This window comes from Primulina tabacum, chromosome 13 (assembly GCF_025594145.1).
Source record: "Primulina tabacum isolate GXHZ01 chromosome 13, ASM2559414v2, whole genome shotgun sequence".
In the NCBI taxonomy this organism is placed as follows: Eukaryota; Viridiplantae; Streptophyta; class Magnoliopsida; order Lamiales; family Gesneriaceae; genus Primulina; species Primulina tabacum.
The window spans coordinates 5,303,347-5,321,489 of record NC_134562.1 but is presented as its reverse complement, the minus strand read 5'-3'; the positions used below and the strand labels follow the sequence as shown (position 1 = coordinate 5,321,489).

At 32.4% G+C, this 18,143-nt stretch overlaps 1 protein-coding gene across 1 annotated transcript; it reads left to right on the top strand.

The window, feature by feature from the left end:
• Nucleotides 1-14,859: 14,859 nt before the first annotated feature.
• LOC142522948 (putative late blight resistance protein homolog R1B-16) lies at nucleotides 14,860-17,813 on the top strand. Its single transcript, XM_075626556.1, has one exon. It carries the CDS (start codon nucleotides 15,005-15,007, stop codon nucleotides 17,627-17,629), a length of 2,625 nt encoding a protein of 874 aa, XP_075482671.1. The 5' UTR covers nucleotides 14,860-15,004; the 3' UTR covers nucleotides 17,630-17,813.
• The last annotated feature ends 330 nt before the right edge of the window (nucleotides 17,814-18,143 follow it).

Below are 18,143 nucleotides of genomic sequence, written 5' to 3'. Positions count from 1 at the left end.
TGCGCGCCTCACCTCGGCGCATATGCGCGAGGTTCTCTGCACAAAGCATACTACAGCTCGCGCATATGCGCGCCATCACTCCGCGCATATGCGCGGGATCTTCTGCCCAACTCGCGCACAGCTCGCGCATCACGTCGCGCATGTGCGCGAGTGGCACCTCCCTCGCACCTAATTCGTGTCTTTTCTCGTCTGTCCCGGTCTGATCTGTTCCGTCTTTAATCACCTCTCACTTACCCATAATTCGTATTAATTATTGCCAAATCATTTCAGATTAATCTTAGATTACGGTAAATATACCCAAATCATTTCCGATTACGGTAATCAAATTCTCGGGCCTTACATTATATACTTCCATCCTTACTATTTTAAGAGATGCCAGATTCACAAATTTCGAAGATTCATTATTAAGTTCCGTTGAATCCAGTCTGTGTACTGGACCAATCTCTTTTGATTGTTATCCTAACTTCTCAGTATCCCTAAAATGATAAAAACATTTTAAAATCCTTAGTTTTACAAATAAAAACTCATAATTATAATATGCTTAAAGGATCAATACCGGTTGCTGTTATTTTTAGAATTCACTACAAAGCTATGAATTCTGCCTTTGCCACAAAAGTAAAATATCATAGTAAGAAAGGAGAAACTCTTTTATTACAAACAGATTTAGGAAAATCCAATACTGTAATTCCAAAACCAATTCAATGGAAAGATATAATACTACCCGAAGAATGGATCTTAGAAGGTGCTATTAATCCAGAACCTATAGGACACATAGAGACAAACATCCCAATTAAAAGAAATAACTCAATATGCAGATGGAAAAGTCAAACTCTCATTTAATCGAAAATCTGGTAGTAGCAATAGATATGATGATTCTTCTATTGCTGATACCATAAATTTAGGAAGAATATCACAAATCCATTTAGTCATAAATATTTCTCCCTATAAAACACAAACTAGATATTCTACTTCAGATTTACCTAATTCAGTTTTAAGAAATGTAGATTATGCATCTGAAATTCCTAGACCAATCTATACAAAAATAAAAGAAGAAAGCTCTCAAAAACAATTTCATAATTCAGAATCATATCAAGAACCAACTAGTCCAACATTTTCTGTAATTACAGAAAACATTACAAATGAATTAAATGTTGTAGAAAAAGAATTTAAAATAAATAAAAAAATTTTACATGATGATTTTTATGCCAAACATAATCTGGAAAAAAGAATATGGTTTTTCCAACACTTTATAAACTCTAGAAAAGTTATTCAAGAAGAATTTTATGAATTTATAAAAATAAATAAAATACATATTTTATTTTTCAATTGGTTTGAAATATATGCTTCTCAAAATTCATTAAAATACCCCTTTTCTAAAAGTATAAATCCTGTTACAATAAGAAATAAAACACAAGAATGACAAACAATAACTGATACTAGGACAATCCAATCCAATCCAATCATCCTCCTTTACAAGGAATTAAAATAAATATACAAAATCAACAAATAGAAGCTATCCCAATAAAAAATCCAGGAGAAAATGATAAGGTTAACATAAAAAATATTATAACACAAAATAATTTCACAAATGTTAATTTAAATACTATAGGAAAACAATTAGATAAATTAGAAAAATATTTACAAAAACAACCAATAATGAACCCTGAAAACATTGATACTAAACTTAAAAATCCCGTTTTTAAACCTTACCAAATATCTAAACCTAGTGTAAAAAATATTCAAGATAATAAGTCTGAATTTATAAAAAACATTCAAGATCAATTGAGTAGAATAATGGCAACAACCAGTGGTTCTAATGAAACAATGAATCAAACTATTCCAGATTCACCTTCATCTGTCCCTAGAATAAATACTTTAAGTCAAGATTCTGATATTAGTGAAACTTTCGAACAATTCCAAAATTCTACAAAAATCAATAAAATAAGTTGGGATCAATCCCTACAAATTATTCATGCTCCTGATTTAGGAGTAGTTAAACCATTGACCCAACCAAATTTTAAGGCATCTTCAGTCTACAATTGGAATATAGATGGAATGATAGAATATAACATCCTGAATTTATTACAACAAATGACTATGGCTGCAAATGCTTATAAAACCCAAATCGGAACTCATGATAAAACTATTGCTGAACTCCTCATTGCAGGATTCTCTGGTCAAATAAAAGGTTGGTGGGATTACTATCTCACAAATCAACAACAAGAAGATATTTTAAACTCTATAAAAACAGATGAAGAAGGAATACCAATTCTAGATGAAAATGGTAATCTGCAACAAGATGTTGTTGCAACTTTAATATTAACAATTTCCTTACATTTTATTGGAGATCCTTCACATCTAAAAGATAAAAATGCAGAACTCCTATCAAATCTGAAATGTAAAAAATTAAGTAATTTTCAATGGTATAAGAATACTTTTTTAACTAGAATAATACTTAGAGAAGATTCTAATCAACCATTTTGGAAAGAAAAATTCCTTGCAGGCTTACCAACTCTTCTAGGAGATAAGGTAAGAAATAAAATTAGAGAAAACAGTGGTAAACAAATTATAGCCTATAATGAATATACTTATGGTCAATTAATTAGTCTAACCCAACAAGAAGGGCTAAAAATATGCCAAGATTTAAAGTTGCAAAAACACCTAAAATGGGAAATGAAAAAAACAAAACAAGAATTGGGAACTTTTTGTAATCAATTCGATATAAATACTAATAAACCATCCTTATCAAAATGCTCAGAAAATTGTCAAAAAATACATAAAAAACCCTATAAGAAAAACTTTAGAAGAAATCAAAAAGATAATTTTAACCCGAAACAAGAATTTTACAAAAAACCAAGAAAAAAACCATTTAGAAAATTTAAAAATAACAGGCAATAATTCAAAAAATCCTTCAAAGATATTGAATGTTATAGATACCATAAGAAAGGTCATACGGAAAATTATTGTAGATTAAATAAGAAATTAAATGAATTAGAATTAGAAGAAGAAATATTAAATAAAATTTCTAATCTCTTAATTGATTCTTCTGAAGGAAATTCAGAAACTGAAGACTCTAACAATATTGATGAATCATTAGTAGATGAACAAATCATAACTAGTAGTGAATCTGAAAAACAAATCAATATGCTCACCAAAGATCAATCATTTATTTTAGATATATTGAAAAATATTAATGACCCAACAATCCAAAAAGAATATTTAGAGAAAATTCTAAAATCTGTTAATGACAAAGAAGAAAATAAAAAATTCCCAAGTACTTCAAAAAATACTTACGACTTAACTGAAATATTAGAAAAAAGAAAAAAGGATAAAGGGATCACAATCCAAGACTTACAAAAAGATATAAAAGAAATAAAATTAGAAATAAGAGAGTTAAAAGAAAAACAGATTCAAAATTCTGAAGCAATAAAACTAATCCTACAAAATATAAATATTGAGAGTTCTTCAGAAACAGAAAATGATGAAACCCAAAATGTTGAAAATATTGAAAAAATTCCTGAAGATTTTCTTTTTGTTTTAAGAGAAATAACTTCTAGAAAATACATCTTAAAAATAAATTTAGTATTTTCAGAAAATTTCAAAATGAATACAATAGCCTTATTTGATACTGGTGCAGATTTAAACTGTATCAAATCAGGAATAATACCTACTGAATTCCAACAAAAAACACAAGAAAAACTTTTAGCTGCTAATAATTCAAGATTAAATGTAAACTCAAAAACAGACGCATCAATAATAAATAATGGTATTTACATAAAAACCACTTTTGTTTTAGTAAATGATATTCATCACACTGTAATATTAGGAACTCCTTTTATTAGTTTAATTACCCCATATAAAGTTAACAATGATTCTATTTCTTCTAAATTCAATCATAAAAAATTAAAATTTGAATTTTTAGAAAAACCTCGAACTAGAAACCTTAACTTAATAAAAGTTTGTTCAATCTATGAAAATAATATTAACACCATAATCCAAGGAAAGACTTTTCAATTAGAAAATCTTAAAAAAGATGTTTCTTTAAAAAGAATACAAAACCAAATAGAAACAAAAGAAATTCAAAATAAAATTCAAAAATTCCAAAAAATACTAGAAACAGAAGTCTGTTCAGAAATTCCTAATGCTTTTTGGAATAGAAAAGAACATATTGTTGATCTTCCCTATGAAGAAGATTTCAATGACAGACAAATACCAACTAAAGCTAGACCAATCCAAATGAATTCTGAATTAGAAGAACATTGTAAAAAAGAAATTCAAGATTTAGAGAAAAAAGGATTAATTTCAAAATCTAGATCCCCTTGGAGTTGTGCTGCCTTTTACGTTAATAAAAATTCAGAAATTGAAAGAGGAACACCCAGATTAGTAATTAATTACAAACCATTAAATAAAGCGTTAAAATGGATCAGATATCCAATACCAAATAAAAAAGACTTATTACAAAAACTCCACAATGCTTATATATTTTCCAAATTTGATATGAAATCTGGATTTTGGCAAATACAAATTTCTCAAAAAGACAAATATAAAACTGCTTTTACAGTTCTCTTTGGACAATATGAATGGAATGTAATGCCCTTCGGACTTAAAAATGCTCCTTCTGAATTCCAAAGAATTATGAATGAAATCTATAATGATTATTCAAAATTTTGCATTGTTTACATTGATAATGTATTAATATTCTCTAATAATGTTGATGATCATTTTAAACATCTAAAAACATTTCTTTATATCACAAAACAAAATGGTCTAGTTGTATCAAAATCAAAAATAAGCTGTTTTCAGACTAGAATAAGATTTTTAGGTCATTACATATCTCGTGGTACCATAACTCCCATTGAGAGATCTTTAGAATTTACAAATAAATTTCCAGACAAAATACTTGATAAAACCCAATTACAAAGATTCTTAGGAAGCCTAAATTATGTTCTAGATTTTTGTCCAAATATCAATAAAATAGCAAAACCCTTACATGATAGACTCAGAAAAAACCAAAAACCATGGACAGAAAAACATACAGAAATTGTAAAAAATATCAAAAAACAAGTGTTAGAAATTCCATGTCTTCACATCGCAGATCCCAACCTACAAAAAATCGTAGAAACAGATGCATCAGATTTAGGATATGGAGGTATATTAAAACAAAAACAAGAAAATAAAGAAAACATAGTACAGCACACTTCTGCCCATTGGAATGATACCCAGAAAAATTATTCAGCTATAAAGAAAGAAATTTTGAGTATTGTTTTATGCGTTCAAAAATTCCAGAGTGATCTTTTAAACCAAAAATTTTTATTAAGAATAGATTGTAAAAGTGCAAAAGAAATTTTACAAAAGGATGTCCAAAATCTTGCCTCAAAACAAATTTTTGCAAGATGGCAAGCTATTCTTAGCATATTTGATTTTGAAATCGAATTCATAAAAGGAGATGCAAATTCTTTACCTGATTTCCTCACAAGGGAATTTCACCAAAACAGAAATGCCACCCAAAAAGGATAAAAAGCATGTTCAAACCCCTACCGAACCAGCAAAAATCAAAACCTGGTATGACATCGTTACAAAGGAAGAAGAAGAGGATCTTAAAGATACTGCACAATCAAAACCACAGGTAAGTGATGATTTGGAAAAAAGACTCAAATTCCTTGAATCCTTTCTCCAAACACCTGAAATGAGAAATGCCCTTGAAAAAACCAAGACAAGTGAAAGTTCTGACAAGAAACCTTCTAAAGAAATTCTTACCAAAGATTCATTTCAAACTGTTTCGTTTTCAGATAATTCCTCAAAAACCTATCACACTACAAATTCTCAGCTTGTTCTCACACAACCACCATTAAACGCTCCTTCTGATTACTTTGTGAAAAATAATTGGCAAAATATAATACATGTTGAATTAGGATTCCATGAAAAAGATCCCTTTGAAACACTTCAAAAATACTTTGGAAAAGGTCGATATTATAAACCTTGGAACGAAAATAAGACCCCTTATTTCTATCAAGCAATTCTGGAAACTACTGACTCAGCATTGTTTAAAAATTTCTTCTTGGACCAAAGCCATAATGATCCCGCTTATTCCACCTGTAAAATCCTAAAAGTCATTGCTCCAATTGACTGGGGCTATAATCTTTCAAAACCCATATTATTTCCAGAAAAATATAAAGAAGCATCATTTTTCGAAATACCTTTTGACTATTGGGACTATCAACAGGCCTGGTACAATTCTTTCTTAATTCAAAACCAGAAACACAAGCATACATGGTTATTCTATTTTGATACCAAAATTTGTAACCCCAAAAAATTCCCAGCCTGGTGGTACACATGGTGGGAATATTTTGGATCCACTTATGAGATACTCAAACACCCTGTCCAACATTCCTTTAATCTTTTTAGAGTCCAATATGCCCCGACAGCAGAAGAAAAACGATTCCATCTTCTTGCCCTTTTCTGTATGAAATTCTATCTTCCTTGGGTCCTTTCATGGACAGTTGAATTTTCAGACGAGAAAATTTTACAAATTAAGAGAAGATTTAAAGTCAAATGGTGGGACAAATTCAAAATTCCTCCGAGCCTCACAGCCACCAATGTCCAAGATTGGATCATTAATAATAAAAATACAAGAGTCCCAACTCAAAAACCGCTTTACAGGATTCCAACACGACAACATACAGAATTCCTAGCACAAAAATCCCATATGACGGCAATGCTTGCAGCTACTAAAACTCCTGAAGAAATGCAAGATATACTTATGAAATTCTCACCAGGACCCTCAAGAAAGTCAGAATCCTCTAATGGTTCACTCAACCTGGAAGAAGATGACCTCCTTGGACCAGACGACCCTGGACCGATATTTGGAAATAGTGGAGTATAAATGCTTGTATTAGTATAAATGCTTATATTAGATTGTTTAGCATTGTATTTGTATTTATGTACATTTTCATGTGTTAAAAAAAAAAAAAAAAAACCACTGCACACATATATTATGCAAGACGTCGTCGGTCTCCGCTGATGCACACAATATAGCCAAGCAATTGTAACCTCAGTACACCAACAAGACAAAGGCTGGTGTATGGTCAAGCAGCCCCCAAATTCGTAACTCCCGCAACAGTACCGCATAAATGAGTAAAGATGGACAACTCAAACGGGCCGTACAAATAAACACAATCATCTATCATACATCTATCATACAATTCTCGGAGAAGAGACAAGGCAAAACAGGACCCTGTGTACAAGAATTCACGCTCATTCCTCGCATACCTCAAGACTTTGCACATCTCAAGATTAATCATAAAAAGCGGGAAGAATGAAATGAAACTCCAACCTAGGAAATAAGGTTGGCAATAAGCAATTATCAAGTAATTTTTTATGCTGAAATTTGAGCATAGATACAAATAGAGTGGCGACTAATTTTTCAGATAAACAAAAAGCCAAGAAATTATGATTCAAAAAAAGGGAAAAAGATTACCAATATCAGTAAAAGGTGAAGAATTTGCGTATGCGGTCATTTGAGCCAGAGATTCCACAAAGGCCGAAGCAGTCACAAGTCGGCTCAAGCTGGGAAATGCAGTCGTTCCTGTCGAATAAGGCCCGATTGAACTCCCGCAAAAGATCCGGAAAACGATAACAACAAGGTTGGGAACCAAATCTTTGGCTTGAGGGGAAGCGACATTGACGACGTCCAATGTAGAGAGGCTCTCCTGTCACGCTCCGAGCCCGGGCCCGCGGCTGCGTGAATGCACAATGGGTCTTTATAGCAACTACTTCGTATTCGTCCTCGCTTTACGAAAATTATTAACCCAAGTTGCTATAGAAGTCCATTGTAAGCCATTATAAACTCATTTTAAATCATTCATTTTTAAGATGTAGGACAAGGGTATCACAATCACCCCTCCTTCAGAACGCGACGTCCTCGTCGTGGCCTGGCCCCTCGATCCACCAGCGCCGAGAATCTAGAGGTGGCTCCTACAGGTTCAAGAGGTGGCTCCCGTCATGTAGCACTTTGCCCCGCAGGTTCAAGAGGTGGCTCCCATGCACGTAGCACTTTGCCTTGCATAGCACTTATTTCTCGGTGTTCCATGCCGGTGACCGGCACTGATACCATTCTGTCACGCCCCGAGCCAGGGCCGGTTATACGGGCCAGGGCTGGTCAATAGGTTCCATAAACGTGTTGGCTAGGTTTTGGCTCAAGGTGGCTCGGGCGTGACCCGAGTATTTTGGGAGATGAGTCGGTGTGTTCGATTATGTGTCAATTTCGAACCATGGGTCCAAGTGGGTGGCTCATGACTTGGAAGGGTAGAATAAATGATAAAAATGCTATGTTTAAAATTTGGGATCAAATAACGAGTTTTGGATTTATTCAGGATTTAATCGCCGCACAAAACTCTAATTAACGAGTTAATTAGAAGTTAATTAGAAAGCCTAGTTTTATGCATTATAAAATTTTGAAAAATTAGGTTTAAGCTAAATTAATTATTAAAAGTCTAAATTTTCAATTTGGGAATTTTATATTAAGGTTTGGTTTAATTCGAGATTAAAACGCATTAATACGTCACATTTAAAGATTAATTTAAAAGTCCTCGATTTAGCTAAATAAAAATATGTGAAAATTCATGCAGGCTTAAATAATTATTTGGAACATGTTAGAGTCAAGGAAATTAAAAAAAGTCAAAAACGTGAATTTATACGTCCAGGGGTAAAACGGTCTTTTTACACCTAGAAATTAGTAAATGTCATGGCAGTTTCCTGAATGCTGTTTTATGTGCTAATATGATTATTTTCAATGATTATGAATGTTTATATGTTAATATGTCCATTTTAAATTTTTATTTTAAATGTTTACGATTTAATAGGTTAAAATGCTGATTTTAAAATGTTTATGGATATTTATGATTTTAACATGTTAAATTATGATTTTTAAATGTTTATGAATTTTAAGGTTTAAATTGGACATTTAAAAGATATGTTGCATGCTTGATTTCAAAATAAAATGATATTGTATGCATGTTTTTATTAAGTGATGGAAATACGACATTTTGAAGGATGTGAAGGGATTGTGACTACTACATGTTGGAAATATCGTGAGGGTTATGGTCCCAGTGGGAGCCCAACGATCGTGTTTCCTTGGATACGAATACGAATACGAATACGAATATGTTAATACGTTGGCCAAGGCCCAGTTGACCGGTGAGAGTGTTGCTGGTGTCCCCGCCGCCCAGTACTGTGGTTTTCTCTAGATGGATCCATCGCCCAATACGATCAAGAATACGAGTCACAATCACGATCTGAATTTAACAAACACGAACATGAACATGAATACGAATATGAATATGGATACGAATATGGATATGCATATGAATATGAATACGAATATGAATATGAGTATGTTTATGTTTTTATGAAAATGTTTATGCATCATGAAAATGTTTACGAAAATGTTTAAGTTTAGGTTTATGCATCTTCATGAAAATGATATTTTAAGTATAAGTATTTTTCACTGTTATAAGTTAACTGTATTACGTATTACTCGTTATCAAGAATATGACGTGTTGAGTCTTTAGACTCACTAGATGTGATTGATGCAGGTGATATTGATATGAATATGATAATGGAGGTCTTGATGGTTGACTTTGTTGGACTGAAGGTGCACATAACCCGAGGACCGACGCTAGTTTTCCGCACTAGTTATGATTTATGATTTTAAGTAATGTTAAAGATATTTTTTACGTCTTTTATTTATGTTATGAGAGATTTTTGAGAGGTTATAGTATGGGCTATACTTTTCGAATAATGTTTTTAGGTTGGTAAAATGTTTGACGATTTTAATGCTTTAAAATATTTTCCTTTGGATTTTTAAATGGCAGTTGGATGTTTATTTTTAAAACTAATGTCAAAAATATTTTATGGTTCGGCCGATGCTAAGTGAGGTTTTAAAAAAAAATTTCTAGTATTTTTTAAGAAAACGAATAAGCAGACGTTTCATCTCCTATGTAAAATCACGATCCATAGTAGGTTAGAAAGGAGATGGGATTTTCTTATAAAGAAAAAAAAGAGAAGAAGGAGGAAATAGAATCACAGCGACAGCCTGGGAGGGAGTTCAAGAAAGTAAAATGAGCGGTAGATTCAAATTATTTGCGGTTATATGGGCTCTTCGGCCCGTACAAGTATGACCCAAATCACAAAATCAAAATGAGCCACCAAACAAAATCAAAATGAGTTTTAAATACAAGCATTTTGGCCCATGGGCCAATGCTTGCGGGAGACAATTGTTTGGGCTAAAATTAAATTATACCAGACAAATTAAATTATATAGGCGTATCAAATATAGTAGTTCAATTCTTATCGTTTTAAACTGATCACGAGGCGCTAAAAGAGGAGAAGATTGTGGGGGAAAAGAGAGAGATCGTGGAATGAAAAGCGGAAGAACATGGATCATGGGGGGAGTGGAGATGGATCACGCAGTTGCTAGGAAGAAAACGGGCACCGGCTATAGAGAGGACACGCACAACACATATCGCAAAAACTCCAGGCAACTCCCTATAGAATGCTCATAGATTTAGTCAAGTTTTTTCATGCTTTTTCAGTCATATTTTAAGCATACTCGTACATATTCTAGCAATATTTTATTATATTTTTCATGTTTTTGCAATTTCCTATTGATTTATTGATACGCAATCATGTTGGGAGTTTATTTCATCAAGCTCTATTGTGTTTTCTTTCGTTTTAGCGTTGTATTTGTTTAGGAAACTATAAGAAATGGTCAAATTTAGTGTCCATAATCATCGTAATTCTTAAAAGTTAGATTTTAATTGTTTTTACACAAATTGGTGCATTTTTCACTTGGCACACCCGTAAATCAAATATTGTGGAAAGAGAGGGTAACTTCGTAAGACACGATAAACAAAATTTTGACCCAGATATTTATCGAATAATGTGAGTCTTTTATAACATAAAAGAAGGAAACACTTAGAAAAACTACGTCATAACCAAACTTCTCTATAAATTACTTATTTTTTTATTTTGTCGCGACACCCGAAGCCAAATTCTAGGGCCGTACATGGTTAACGGAGTGCATAAATGAATTGATTCATAGAAAAATGAGATATATAAAAAGATTTCGGTAGGTACTACTTTTATCAATAAAATGTATCTTTTTTTCGTAAGTTCGTTACTTGAAAAATCTAAAGTTAAAATTTTCAGGTTACGTGTGAGTAAGGATACAAATACGTTAGAAAAACTGTATTTATACAATGAGAACAATCGTCGAATTTGTGGCATTAGATATCCTTCAAAACGACCACGACATCGTAACCGTCTAAGTAATTTTATGTAAAAATATTATAAAATAAATTCACCCATTTCAAACTCTTCATTTATTTGTTATTTGGGATCAAAATCGATTTATTAAAAAACTTCAATACAATGTTAAATTATTTCTTACATATCTGAAGGCCTAATTATGTACAACTCCCATATGCATTGGTTAGACCAATTTGGACAACGTAGTAATTAAAGGTTTGTTTCAACCTACCCGTGCAGGCAATGAATGGCCCGGATCACTCCACATGAGTGATCCGGGCCCACCTCCCTGTAAAAAAAAAAAAAAAATTGGCTCGAAAAAATCCGAGCCGTTGGATCGACCCCTACAGGCAGTGCCCGCAGGGGTAGGGTCGACCGAACCGTAATTAAAGCGGTGCGACGGCGGAAAAAACAGAATGCACAATAAATTTTGAAAAAAAAAATCGAAAAGCCCAATTATTAGCCACCATAGAAAACCCTGATATTGGCCCAGACAAGAGAGATTTTGGATTGGATAATTCGAAATCGATGCATTTTGTCTACTTATTATTTATACTTACAAATTAAAATGAATTTTAAATTTGAAATCATTTGAAATTGTTCGATACAACCGTCATAAATAAATAAGAGATGAATTTGAATTTTTTTATTTAAATTCATTTTTCATTAATATTTTACAATAATTTAAATCATTTAATCAAATCCATCAATTCAAACCGTTTGCAAAAGTTCATGAAATGGCGCTCAGATATTTAAATTGAAAAATAATTATAACTACTAATTTTTTTGTTTAGTATTTGCATTGGTGATAACTATTTAATCTCTCTAATATATACTTCAAATATTCAATTCTTTACTTGTAAGAGGATACTATCCTAAAATTCGATTGAATATCTAAAATTAAGGGTCAAAATTAATGTTGTAAACACCCGAGTGGGTCCACAAAAATTCAATAATTGAATAGAAATTTTTTAATCTACACATATTTTTAAGATAAATATATTTAATTTTATTTTACTATTTCATAAAACATTAAATAATACCACTGGTGTACAACACTCAAGATTAAATAATTTTAAAATGTACAAAAGTAATTTAAAATTATTAAGAGTCTATTTGGTAACAGAAGTCAACTAAAAGACATTTTTTTATCAATTGTTTTTTAAAAAAAGTATATTAAAAGATTACTAAAGATAATTTTAAAAAAACTTAAAATTAATTTTTTAAAAGCTAGAATTTTTGGCTTCTAATGTGCTTCTATTATTATTTAACAACAAAAACAAAATTATTTTTTAACATTTATTCAAACGTCAAAATCGTTTATGTTTTCTTTAATGAAAATATTTTTAAAAGATGAAATTTTTGTTTATGTGATTTTTGAAACTACCACTTATGCAATCCAAATTAACATTTTTTTACGAGCACATCACATGTTTTTATTATACTAATAGCAAAGCACGTGCGTTGTACGTGAATAACGAATTTGAGTGCACTATGAATATTGGTCGTTTATTTGTAAATCAATGTAGACACATAAATTTTTCAATAACAATTGTTATTTCACAGTTGATCTATCATTTCAAACAACCATGATTTAATTTTTTCAATATTTTCCTTGTTTGATTTTTAATCATTCAATATCTTTTCGTCTTTTTAATTTTTTTCTTGCTTTTATGTTCGATTAAATTCAGCAGTTACATCATCATATCTGATTTTCATGTTTTCATTGTCGGATTTGATGTTGATTAATATCTTAATTTATTTTCAATCATCGTTGTATTATGTTGATGCTATTTAAAAAACTATATATGAATCTTATGATTTTTCTATGTTTTAACTTTTTTTATATTTGTATTCATCTTTCTCACCCTTTATTATTTGATTAATCATGATAAGATAAGATGGACTTATATCTTTTGATGTTATATAATTGATAGCCTGTTTCGAATTAGTGTATACAGTGATCATAATTTTAATTCTCTTCATTATTTTTATAGACAGTGATCATTCATCTGTTTCCAATTTTTGTAGACATTGATCATTATTTTAATATGCTCTGAGGATGTAAGTCCATCTTCACCTTCCTTCTCATTATTAGTATAAAATAATGATGTTAAAACCGTAAATTAAAACTATACATTATTTAAATGTGATATTTTTTTAAAAAAAACATGACTGAAGTCAGAAAACCTCCAAGTCTTCAAACCAACATATATAATAAAGAGATTTAACATCGAGATTTGAGATGTAATTATGAAATTAAATCGTCCAACCAAAAACGAAAAAGAAGAAAATTCAAATTTTAATAACAGACAAATAGAAAAATTACAAAAATACAATATAACAGTAAGAGTAATAAGTGTAAGTGGATCACCTCATCATATTTCCATTGAAATAGGATCTAAACAAGAAAAAACTGTTTGTAATTCGTTTATTATTAGTGCCATCTCAAAATGTTTGGGGTTAGAGAAATATAAATTATTGAGTAGGTCTCATGTGATACCGTCTCACGGATCTTAATCAGTGAGACGAGTCAATTCTACTGATTTTTAGCATAAAAAGTAATACTTTTAGCATAAAAATAATACTTTTTCACGGATAACCTAAATAAGAGATCCGTCTCACAAATACGACCCGTGAGACCGTTATACACAAGTTTTTGTCTAAATTATTCGTTACTATTTCATCAATCTCTCATTACCTTAGCTTTCAATAACTTTTTAATTTTTTTATTACGTTTTTCTTGACAAATAAAAAAATTACAAAAATACGATATAACAATAAATCTAATATGTGTAAGTGGATCGACTCATCATATTCTCATTGAAATAGGATCCAAACAAGAAAATATATTTGTTATTAGTTGATTATTAACGGCATCCCAAAAATGTTTGGGTTAGAGAAATATAAATAATTCATTAACGTTTCATCAATCCCTCGTTACCTTGCCATTCGATAACTTTTTAATTTTTTTATTACATTTTCTTCAATAAGTTAGGTACACGTCTAACTTGCAAAACAAAATAATCAAAAAGAAAAAGAAAGAAATTATGCACATAGTATTCTAAGTATGTTTATACGGGTATATATAACACATTAATCCAATAATTCATATAGTGAAAAATAATTTGTTGTATTTCTAAAAAATCCAATTCCAATCCCTAATTCCATGAATCTGCCTCTTATCCGATATAGATTGATTTGCTAGTATTTGTAATTAAAAATAAAAAATATAAATAATAATAGATGTGGAATATATATGGACAAACACACAACGTTAATTATATATGGTAATTGATTACAAAAGACAAATGTATCCATGTCTCTAATAATTAACACATATGACATAAGAACAATATGGTAAATAAACGATGAAAACTCAACTTTTATTGATTTCATTCTACATGTAGAGGTACTACCCATGATAGAATCAAGGACCCAAATTTAACCACACATACATATAGTTCACTAATTTTTTCAAAATCACGTATATGTGAATTTTGTCCATCCAAACTACGTGGCTTCAACGTGTAACGTGTAGTATCGAAGCAACCCGCATAATCATTAAAAAGCAGTGGACGAGGAGCCGCCAGCCGCCAGCAAACTTTTGCAACGACGTTAATTTCATCGAATTCTTGTTGCTTTCTCGTCTCCGCTGATAAAAGTCTCCGCTGAAAAATCGGAGGTTTCTTCAGTAATGGCGGAGTATGCAGCTCTACTATCACTCATACATACTTCAGAGCTGATACTGCACCCTTCCCAGAAATGGCTTCGCTTGCACAGAAAACAGATTGAAACTTTATTAAAAAAGGCTCGTTTCCTTCAAGAATTTCTCGAAGAATATTCACACAGGGGCCATGAGGAATTGTCTGGATTGGAGAGTCAGATTGCGGACATGGCTTATGCAGCGGAGGATATCCTTGAGTCCCATGTAGTGGATCAAGTTCTAGCACGATCCACAGGTAGCGAGGCGAAGAGCTCCACCAGCTTCTCTGGATACATCGAGAAACTTACACAAGAAATGGAGGATTTGATCGAGACCAAAGTGATGAGGATTAAGGAGAATATTGGGAGCTTCGAGGGAGATCAGACGTTGGTAGACTTTTCGCCTGCTGTTTCATCAAGGTTAGCTCTGAATGAGCAAACTACTCTGGTGGCTTGTGACGAGAAGTTGATTGAAATAATGGACATGCTTACAAGACAACAATCCAATCGCCAAATCTTAGCAATTGTAGGCATGGGAGGAATCGGTAAGACTGCTCTAGCTAAAAAAATCTACGAGGATTCATACGTCGCTTATTACTTCCATGTCCGTGCTTGGGTTACAATATCTCAAAGTTATAATGCGCCTAGAATTATTTCAACATTGCTGTCAGAAATCAATTTAAGCAAAAAAGAATGTGTTGAAAGTGATGCTCACGAGTTGGATGAACAATTATACAAAAGCTTATGTGGTAGGAGGTATTTGATCGTCATGGATGATTTGTGGAGCATTGAGGCTTGGGATCAGATACGTATGTTATTTCCGGATAATTGCAATGGAAGTCGAGTTATGATAACCACAAGGCTAGTAAATGTAGCTAGGCATTTAAGCTCTTTTGAGCCCTTTGAAATGAAATGTTTAGATGATGATCAAAGTTGGGAGTTGCTGTGTGATAAGGTGTTTGGAAATGAAAGTTGCCCTTCTATACTCGAAGAATCAGGAAAGAACATTGCAGAAAAATGTGGAGGTCTTCCTCTAGCAATTGTGGTGATCGGTGGACTTCTTGCAAAGGCTAACAAGACAAGAGAGTTCTGGGGCCATGTCGCGGAAAATTTGAACTCCGTTATAAACTCAGAGGATGATGAGAATTGCCAAAAGATATTGTATTTGAGTTATAAAAACTTGCCTGTTCATTTGAAACCGTGCTTCCTCTACATGGCCTCTCTTCCCGAAGATTCGATGTTTTATATCCATAGTCTCGTCAAGGTATGGATTGCAGAGGGATTTTTAAAACCAGTAAGAGACAAAACTTTGGAAGAAGTGGCAAATGAATACATAATAGACCTTATTGATAGGAACCTCATTTTTGTGCGTGACCGAGGGCCTCTCGGAAGAATAATAGCCTGCGGTGTGCATGATCTCTTGAGGGACCTATGCCTGAGGGAAGCTAAAAAAGAGAACTTTATTTGCGTCATAGATGAAGACAGCCAAGACATTCCACTGCGACTAGATTTCAAGCGCCGCATCTGTTTCGGACTAGCACCCGAGCTTTGTACACGATCTATATTGAGACCAGCATCACTAACGCGTTCGGTCTTTAGCGAGTTTGGTTGGAAAACATTGCTCGCTTCATGTACAAGATTGTTGAGGGTGTTGGACGTGGTGTCTGATGACACTCCCCCAAACGACAAAGAAATCATGCATCTGGTAAACCTACGGTTTTCGTCTATCACGTGTAAATCAGATTTGAATTCAATGCGGTGGTTTTCTTCTTCGATGTCCCAGTTTTGGAGCCTACAGACTTTGATTTTTAACCACAACTTAAGCAAACCAATCTTTCTACCATCAGAAATCTGGAATTTGCCACAACTCAGACATCTTCTCTTTGATAGAGTTGTTTTACCCGATCCTCCTTCTGAAGACGATTCTCATATCTTGGAAAATCTTCAGACTCTCTCTACTGTTCTAAATTTTAGATGTACAATGGAGGTTGTTAAAAGTGTTCCAAATCTTAAAGAACTAAAAATTATCTATGATCGTTCACTCCCGGGAGCGCAATGGCCCTTCTTCTGCCTTCACAATCTTGTGCACTTGCATAAACTCGAATCGCTTGTGTTCATATCATTTGGCCGAATTTCTGTGGAACATCTAAGCTTCCCACTTTCTCTGAAAGAGTTGAATTTAAGTGGCTGCCGCTTACCTTGGAAAGATATGACAATTGTGGGTTCATTGCCTAATCTTGAGATGCTTGAGCTACTATTTTACGCTTTCGAAGGCAAGGTGTGGTATCCAATAGAAGGGCAATTTGTTAGATTGAAACTGCTGGTAATTTCCAAGACTGATTTGTTGGAATGGAGAGCAGATAAGACACACTTTCCAATTCTTGAGCACCTGATTCTTCGAAATCTACAACTGGAGGAAATTCCTCGAGACATTACGGAGCTTCCAACGCTTAGAAAAATCGAATTGTTTAATTGTAGTGATTCTACTGTCACCTCTGCAAAGCAAATACTTGAGGAACAAGAGAGCTTGGAAAATGAGGGCCTTCAAGTCTTAATATATAAAACCGAGTTTGTTTCAGCTTCTTCTCCCGCCACGCCTTCTAACCAGATATTTTAAAAAAACAGAACTTTCTCATCCTCTCGGTTTTCAGGCAAATCGTGTCAACACCTGTGAATTATTATCTTATCAACTTCTTGTTTTTTTTTTTGGGTTCAAATTGTTCAATGGTCTTTGTAAGATACGTTGTTCGACATATGCAAGTGTATATAACAATATTAGTATAAGATGTAAATTTGTGTTTCATCATAATTAAGTATTGTGTCAAATGTTATAATATTTGAGACAACATGCAGTGGAATATTAAAGTTTTTGACACAAATTCACTTTCAATAACTTAATGGACAAGATTAAATATGCGCAAATATAAATACTTGTGTCGTGACTCAGGACAAAAATTAATCACTAGAAAACCGAAACGTTTACAACAACCTATCACTAGTGATTTTCACAAAAATCAATTTCCTCAACACGTTTAGAAAATAAATGTTTTCTAAAACAGATAACCAGAATAAAACTTATTCAAGAAAGCAACAAAAACATGAGCCAAAAAACTAAAGCAACAAAACGATCT

Excerpts from the sequence above, each read along its gene's own strand:
- LOC142522948 (XM_075626556.1), top strand. The coding sequence starts at position 15,005 with ATGGCGGAGTATGCAGCTCTACTATCACTCATACATACTTCAGAGCTG.